The sequence below is a fragment of the Montipora foliosa genome, chromosome 11 (assembly GCF_036669935.1).
Source record: "Montipora foliosa isolate CH-2021 chromosome 11, ASM3666993v2, whole genome shotgun sequence".
Lineage (NCBI taxonomy): Eukaryota > Metazoa > Cnidaria > Anthozoa > Scleractinia > Acroporidae > Montipora > Montipora foliosa.
Window position 1 is genome coordinate 20,534,127 of NC_090879.1, and position 8,705 is coordinate 20,542,831.

General features: G+C 40.1%; 1 protein-coding gene across 2 annotated transcripts in view; it reads left to right on the forward strand.

Annotated features, from left to right (window-relative positions):
- The first annotated feature begins 33 nt into the window (after positions 1 to 33).
- LOC137975972 (THO complex subunit 5 homolog) overlaps positions 34 to 8,705 on the forward strand; it is a 31,055-nt gene continuing 22,383 nt past the window's right edge. The window contains exons 1-3 of one of the 2 annotated variants that reach the window (XM_068823197.1): positions 43 to 193; positions 296 to 429; positions 8,372 to 8,485. In XM_068823197.1, the coding sequence (XP_068679298.1) occupies positions 157 to 193; positions 296 to 429; positions 8,372 to 8,485 (285 nt within the window). In that variant the 5' untranslated portion in view covers positions 43 to 156. Of the gene's footprint in view, positions 430 to 8,371; positions 8,486 to 8,705 lie in introns of both variants that reach the window. The other variant, XM_068823196.1, reaches the window with a different exon arrangement.

Consider the following 8,705-nt stretch of genomic DNA (forward strand, 5'->3'; position numbering starts at 1 on the left):
TGAAGAGAGTTAACGACGCCGTGTCGACGCGGTGCTCTTTACAACAAAGATGCGCAGTGGCATTTTAAGATGGCGGACACACACGTGTACCAACAAGTTTAAGAAGGGGTTAACTCCGAACTTTACTAGGTAGCTTTACGATCGTCTCTGCCAAAAATGAAGCGGAGAAGGACTCGCACATCCTCTGATGCAGGTAGTCCATCCCAGGAGGCAAAGAAACCGGTGAAATCTCCTCCAACTTCTTCCAAGTCCAATAATTCTCCTTCCGTTAAAGATGGTCCCTCTAAATCTCCAGATGTTCAGCTGCCTGCCAACCTGGAGGAAATGGAAGTGGATAAGAGAAGCGCTGAGAGTGACGTAGGATCTTTTGAAAGGGGAACAGAAGAAATCAGAAAGTTGGTCGCAGAGATCCAGGGACAAAAGCTTTCGGTGTGTTTCTAACTTGTTGGGTCGTTCCATTTTTTATCCGCACCACCACCCCCTCAAAGGATGGCTGAAATTTTGTAAATTAATTATACCTACCGATTGGCCCACTCATCAGTTAGTCACATATTCCCTTCACCTAAGTGACTTTTATAGTTGGGTAATTAGCATTACTTGATCAGTTGCGACGCACTTATTTGATATTCAATCAGTTATACTGATTTATCGATTAGTTGCCTCTTACATTTGGTAAGTTGTGTTCCTGATTGTTTCGTTGTTCACGGTCCTTTAACACCATCGGTTTCAAACACAGGCTTATCACAGTTCCATTTTATTCAGTAGCATACGTGACGAGGAGTGCGTTCGAAATCTAAGAAATATGTATGTGCTCATAAGTAATAATTACAAAGCAGAAACAAGGTCTTAAATATCAAATGTATAGTTACCCGGTGGCTTCTCGATCTGCTTCCGCTTACAACGAAAATGTTCACAATCTAACGAGCTACTGTGACGTAAGCCATTATAAGTTTAGAATCTTCATATTACAGTGATTAAGTCATTAGCGTTAGTCTCGAACGACACACTCCCCCGCTCGAAGAAAAAAAAAAATTTTTTTTTACAGATTTTGAGTTAATGATCAGAGTCAACAATCGATTAGTTTGATTTGTCTCTATTGTCCTCTTCTGGCAGTAATACTATAAGACGGTGAACAGCTCGTTCAACAGTGACATAACCTCTCCCATCGTATTTAGTCACAGGTTCACCTGGCCTGGGATTCTTGTACTGTACCTCTACTTTACAAACCTTTCCGTCTTTCCCTGGGTAAATTTTTGACACTCTACCGAGTTTCCACTGTCCCCTGATTTGGTTTGATTTGGCAATTGATCTTCCTAGTAAAAGGTCGTTGGGACATAAATATGTTCCATCATCGGGTGATGTTGGATGTCTGCCAATGGGTCTCTCATTAATCAAATTTGCGATCTCAAATAAAACTGTCTGTAGCTCTGAAAAGGTCAGAATGCTTTCATGGATGGCTGCGGCAATAGCTCTTTTGACTGATTTTACAAGAGCCTCAGAAACTCCGTTTTGCCAGGGAGCATCAGCTGTTGTGAATTCCCACTGGAAACCTTCTATGTTTCCGAATGCTTTTAATTCTTCCCAGTCCCATCCTTTGGTAACACTTTTCAGTTCTTTATTAGCTGCAACTAGCTGAGATCCGTTATCGGAGTAAAGTTTGAATGGATAACCTCTTAATGAAACAAATCTTCTCAACACCATTAAAAACTTTTCAGTGCTGTAATCCGCTGTAAGATCTAGATACACGGCTCGTGTTCCTAAGCAGTTGAAGATAACTCCATACGCTTTTCCTGTCGTTCGTTTTCTTACTTCATCTTTAATCTTGAAGGGACCAAACAAGTCAATAGCTGTGCAATGCCAGGCTGGAGAGGGCTTGAGTCTCTCTTCTGGAAGTTCTCCCATTACTTGCTCACTTAGTTTTTTATCAAGCTTTCTGCATATGATACAGTTGTATTTGATTGATTTCGTCATCTTAAGTAGCTTTGTAATCCAGAATTTGGAGCGAATTTTACTGGCAGTTGTTAATACTCCGTAATGTCCCCTGTTATGGACATATTCTGCGTAGAGACGTGAGAAGCGATGGTCATAGGGTAATAATATAACTTCGCTCTTGTTGTAACTCATTTCCATCCAACGGGTGGCACGACCTCCCACGACATATATTCCATCTTTACGTAGGCGAGGACATGGACGTTTGTATTTTCCTGCCTTGAGTTCTTCGTGCATGTTCCTCTGAGCTTCTTTGATCCACAGATCTTCAGCCTTCATGAGATCTTCTGCAGTGGGTTCCCTTTTGACATTAAAGAATGTAGGTTTCGAATCTGTGTGATACATCGACAAAACTCGCGCTGTCACTCGTAGCAATCTCTTATAGTTGGAATAATTGTTTATGTTAATTCTGGTTACTAGATCGTCCTTTATAACTGCAGTAGCAATTCTTACGGTTTTCACCATGTCCGGTAATTGTTGTTCAGCGTAATTACGACTTATTGGCCATTCACTCTCGGGTTGGTTAAGGAATGTGGGTCCATCCTGCCAACTACTACCAAAACCAAGCTCGCTCGGTTTCTTGCCTCTCGTTAACCAATCAGCAATGTTATACTCGCTTTCGACCCAGTACCAATCTTTAGGATCAGTGCCTTCTTGAATTTCCCCTATGCGCGTCGCGGCAAATGTGTTGAAACCATAGGAATCCTTTTGAATCATAGCATGCACTATTTGGGAATCAACGATATGGTAGAATTTCTGGAAATTATATCTGCACTGCTGTTGTACGAGCACTTTTAGTCGTTTGTTGATTATTGCTCCGCATAGTTCTATGCGGTCAATAGACATCTTCTTAATCGGGGCAAGGCGGTTTTTGGACAGAATCAGGCTACTTTTAAACAGGCTGGACCCTTTAGTTCCCATCTTACGTAAGCACATGCGCCGAAGGCTTGGCTGGATCCATCGCTAAAGATAATCAATATTGGATCTCCGACTGTATCACGTGGCTTCATGCATCTTTTAAATTTGACATTGTCCATCTCATGTAGTTCTTTGAAGAACATTATCCAATCTCGCTTATTCTCCTCCGGAATAGGATCGTCCCAGTTCATCTTGATGTCGCTTGCCCATATCTGACGCATCATTATTTTCGCTCTCACTGTGAAAGGTCCTGATAATCCGAGCGGATCGTAGATGCTATTAACTTGCGAAAGAATAATGCGTTTCGTTAGCTGTTCTGGAATTTCGTAGGGGAGCGGATTAGTCTTTGAATCTGTTTCGATGCGCAACTTGTGTTTCTTACGTGAAAAGTTTAGTTTAACTTCAAAGCATAAGTAATCCTTGACTGGATTCCAGATTATTCCGAGGACTTTCTCTGTCGATGTATTTGGCTCGCTAGGTATAGCCGTTTTGTCTTGATTTATAGGATCATCTGAAAATATCCAGCCCTTGACTTGGAATCCACCCTTCTTAATCAAATTCTCAATATCGCTGGCAATTGTTTGCGCTGTTGGTAGGTCCTCAGTGCTGTCAATGATGTCATCCATGTAAGTATTATCTTGGATAATTTGTGCTGCTTGTGGGTACCTTTCTCTTCCCATCTCAGCGGTTTTTCTTAAGGCTACTGTCGCGATGGTGCCTGACGGCTTATCACCAAATGATACTCTTTGTATGATATATGTATCTGGTTCTCTCGTCGTGTCCATATCTCGCCATAAGAATCGGTGGGTGTGCTGATCTATTGGCTTCGTCTTTACGGTATGGTACATCTTCCTGATATCACCCATCAATGCTACTTGGTTCTCCCTAAACCGTATTAATACTCCCACTAGATTGTTGAGTAGATCTGGACCTTTTGCCCAATATTCATTAAGTACATGGCCCATGTACTTAGCGCTACTATTGAACACTATTCTAACCGGTGTAGACTTCGAATCTGGTTTGAGAACTTCATGATGCGAGATATAATGTATGGGGCCTTTGTAACTGTTTAGTTCTTCTTTACTGAGTTTACGGGCAACATCCCTTGCAACCATATCTTTTATTTGCATATCGTAAATTTTGGCGTGCTGAGGGTTCTTGAGGAGCCTTTTCTCTGTAGAGATCAGCGTTGCCACGGCTACTCGCCTATTATCTGGGAGGGCAGAAGGGTTTTTGATCCAAGGATATTCTGCAATCCATCGACCATCCTGATAGTCATATTCGAGATTTTTGTCGATCAGCTCAAGTTCTCTTTCCTCTTTAATGCTGTACTCTTTACTCCCAATGGGACATCTCCCGCATTTACATCCTCCACAGCGGGGTTTACACTCAATTCCAAGATTTTCGATGTTGTAGAAATCCTCTACATTCGCTTTCATAACATGAAGGACTTTTACATCACTGAGATTAGGTTTCACACTGGTTTCCTTGATTAATGGGTGTGTTCCTCCTATGCATCGACCGAAGCGATTCTTCAGAAGCAGCAAGTGTTCTGAGTTTTGCTCTCTCTCAGGGTGAAATCCAGCGTATTCATAGCCTATTAGGACATTGATTGCTCCGGTAGGGCGCACAATTTCTTCCTTTGAAACGTTTTTGAACAATTGCACTATATCGTCAATATTTATGCTTTGAATGTCTGAGGTGATCTTGTCGATGCCATAAACGTCAAACTCGACAATTTGGCCTTTTTTGTCAATGAGACATAGCCGGTACTTTTCTGATGCAATCTTCTCGCTTTTCGCACCCAGACAGCTCTACCCATATTCCCTTTAGTTTCTCTTCCCGTGCCCTTTTGTTTGTGATGAGTGATATGGAAGCCGCGTTGTCCCACATGACGTTTACGTATACTCTCTTTGTTTTTATTTTTTGAAGTTGCAGGAGACATGTATCGATTTGTGAGTTGCTGCAGATATTTGCTGACGCTGTGACTTCTTTTCTTTCCTCGTGGATGGTTCTATGATGTTTTCCCGCGCAGTCGTTTATACCACAATTTCCTTTTCTTTTACAATCATGTATGCGATGTCCTCTTTTCAAGCATGACCAACACGCACCCTTTTCCTTTAACATTCTTTTTCTTCCATCTACTGATTCGAACAGATATAATTTACATTCACTTGTCCAGTGCTCAGTGTTGTTGTGGAACAAGCATTTAGAATAATTCGATTGTCTTTCGTCAGTGTATTCTCTCGCGGTTGCGTGGTGCGCGACTGCTTTAGACATTGCCGTGTTGGAGTTGTAAGCCCGAAGTGCGGCACAATCATATTCTATGGCTCTCTTTTGATTTAGTAAAAATCGTAAAAGGCTAGGAAACTTGTTCATCTTGTCAACCATACTTGCATCTGAGCTGACTGATTGAGCCCACTCTCTCCTTATATCCATCGGTAATTTTCTTTCTATAATGCTTACAGAACTGGTCGTTGTAATCTCTGCCTCAAGTCCAAGTCTTCTTAGGTCTCTGTATCCGTCCTCCAACATGTTTACAAATTCGACGAGTCGTTTATCTTCTCCTTCTCTGATGATTTTGGTTCGTCGAATACTGTCAATGATCACATCTGCAACCTTGGCGGGGTCTCCGTACTTATCATCGAGGCGTTTCCACATTTCGTTAATGTCATCGTCTACACTCTTTACTGTTTCGTAAGGTTCTTTACCGAGACAGGATCGTAAGACGTACGAAACATCGCCTTTGTCTAAGGTGGGCTCAACATGCCTTTGGAAATCTCTTTTAAACTGTGGATATTCTCGTATTTCACCATCAAATTTGGGCAATGTTATTTTCTCCAAGCTAAGGTTGGTCGTTTTTTCCTTTATCGCTTGCTTTGATTCCTTTAGTTGTTCATCTTTAACAATTTGCACATCTAGTTTTTCAATTATCCCGTTGTACTTTCTTTGAATATCGTGAATCCATCTGATTTCAGATTCTGCTGATTCTTTCGTCAGCAAATTAAGTAGCTCCTTATTAGTTTGTTTGCATTCCTTAAATGCTTCTTCAAGTTGGAGCTGAAATTTTTGGATGGTAGAGATCGTACCCTTATCTGATTCTAGGATGTTGATAACACTTTGGCACGATGTTTCAAAAACAACTTGTGCCGTGCTTCTTCTTATAGCTGTTTGATCAATTATTCTCTGTATTTGCTCGCGCTCTTTGTTTCTCACTTCTTCATGCTCTGCTTCTGCGCGCGCTCTAGATTCTATTGCTACTATGTCGTTTATGTAACTCATCTTCATAGTCATAGCTTCTGTGAATGATTCTTGGACTTCCGTTATCCAGTTATCGGCAGTTTCTACTTCTTCGTCAGTCAAATACATGGCGTATAAATCGTGTTTGCTTTCTAAGAGTCCCCATGCTTCTACCAGCTGAGAATAATTGCTTTCGATAATCTCTCTGTTTCTCTTGTCAGCGATAGATTTGAGAAGCTCATTCCTTTTTCTTGTGAATTTTCCTTTAGCAGATCTTCGGATGATTTTTGCTTCTTCCGCGGCCGACATCTTTTTGCCCACGGTTAGTCTCGAACGACACACTGATATTCGATCAGTTGAACTGTTTTATTGATTAGTTGTGGTTAATATTCGATCAGTTGTACTGATTTATCGATCAGTTACGTCTCTTAAATTCAATCAGCTCTGTCCCTAATATGCTCCTTTTCTCTCAAACGAGCACGGTGACCCCCGATTTTTTTTTTCAGGTATTTGCTAAGAACAGTCTAATAAAGAACATATTTGAAGAAGAAAAAAAGTTTGATAGTAGAACATGAATTTTTTTTGGAAAACAGTTCCGTACTGGGTGTATTTTACCCAAGGCGAGGACTTCAAGCTAACCACAGAACTGTCCCAAAAAGTGCACTATTCCCACAACCAGGGAATCAAAGTCGGCGTAAAATTAATGAAGCATTACTGCTCATGTAAATAAAAGAAGCTTTATTTTCAAAATAAAATTTTGTGTCTTTGAAGTAACCAAGACTTAATTCTGTATGAAGGTGATTCAAATTTTTAATGCGAAAACAGTAAAAATACCCCATTTTAAGAGCCTGCTGACGCGTAAACAAGCACGGTGACCCCATTTTTTTATTGCATTTTTTTAATGTTCATATCATGAATGTTATTTATGCCAAGTTTCCAAAAAAGTTTGATAGTAGAACCATTTCAAGGGAATTACCTTAAATTGGAGAAACCTTACCGCTTGTTCTTCTTATCGCATGTTGAGGGAAATAAAGTGATGACTGGCCTCGTGGCATGACCAGTGACCTCTGGTTATACAGTGTAGTGACCTCTCGTCATAGTTTTGCTTTCACAAGTATATCTTTTAAAGATTTTCCTTTTTTTATATGAGATAAGGGGAGGTTATTTGAATAATTATTCCTCTGAGCAATGGTTGGTTTTGAATTAAATGCCATTTGCTCATCAAGATGTTTTTGAGGTTAGGCAATGCCAAGTGGTATGTTGATACAAAAGGCAGAATCTTCTTTTGCACTTTCTCGGTTTGTTGTAAAGCCGACTTCCGTTCAGTTATCAATGAGATTGTGGGGGTAGCCTCTGGCCCAAAGGCATGTTTTGAAATTAGTTATATTCTCATCGAATCATTTTTCTGAGGAGTTAGTTCTTAGAAATTTCAGGGCTTCACCTTTAATGAGTCCTTTTCTGACCCCTGCTGGGTGGCATGAAGGAAGATAATTATGTTTAATGGAACACTGGTCATGCCAAGCTTATGAGTTGTGTTTGGCCTGTCATCACTTTAGTTCACAACTGATTGAATATTAGGGACACAACTGTTCAAATGTGAGAGACAACTGATCGATAAATCAGTACAACTGATCGAATGTGAGACACAACTCATTGACAAATCAGTATAACTGATCGATAAATTAGTACAACTCATCGAATATTAGGGACACAACTGATCGAATATCAGGGACACAACTGATCAATAAATCAGTACTGAACTGATCAAATGTCAGAAAGACAGCAGATCGAATAAGAGAACCAAAAGTCATCGATTTTGAGACCGACCAATTAAAGAATTAACCGATTGAAAAGTGATCGATAACAATATCGAATAAGTGACTCGCAACAGATCAAGTCATGCTAATTACCCAACTATAAAGGTCCCTTAGGTGAAGGCAGTATGTGACTGACTGAAGAGTTGGCCAATGGGTGCGTATAATTAATTTTGAAACAAACAGCGTGCCATAGGCACCATTTGAAAAATTAAATCTGAAGGGTTGATTTTGTCGGCACCTTTGAAAAAAGTGCCAGAGCGGTCCAAATTTTGTAAGCTTCTTTGAAGAAAAAAATCTGTAGGCTTCCATTGCAAAAATGGAACGATCTGTTTCTAATCAGTCTGAAAACAAGCTGGAATGACAATGAGATTTTTCATGTCGATAATTATTTGTTTTTCTTATACTAGGGTGGTGACTCAAATGAGTCTAGGATCAGGTGTACGCTGCTTTTTACGATATTAAAGAAACTCAACCGACTTGCTCACATGAGATGCAAGAAATCCAGAGAAAGAACTCAGGAGGTAGGGAAATAATTAATCATATCATCCCTTTGGCGACCTTAAACATCAACAAGAACCGACTTTACTAGTAAATCTTATGACAAGAGTTGACATTAGTTATGTTGTTAAGTTATCTAACGTAATATTTACTTTGCTGTAAACAAGTATAGTTTACAATAGTAAAAGGATCATTTGTAATAGGTTTTGTGGTCTCCACTGAGAAAATCAACACTGAATGCCA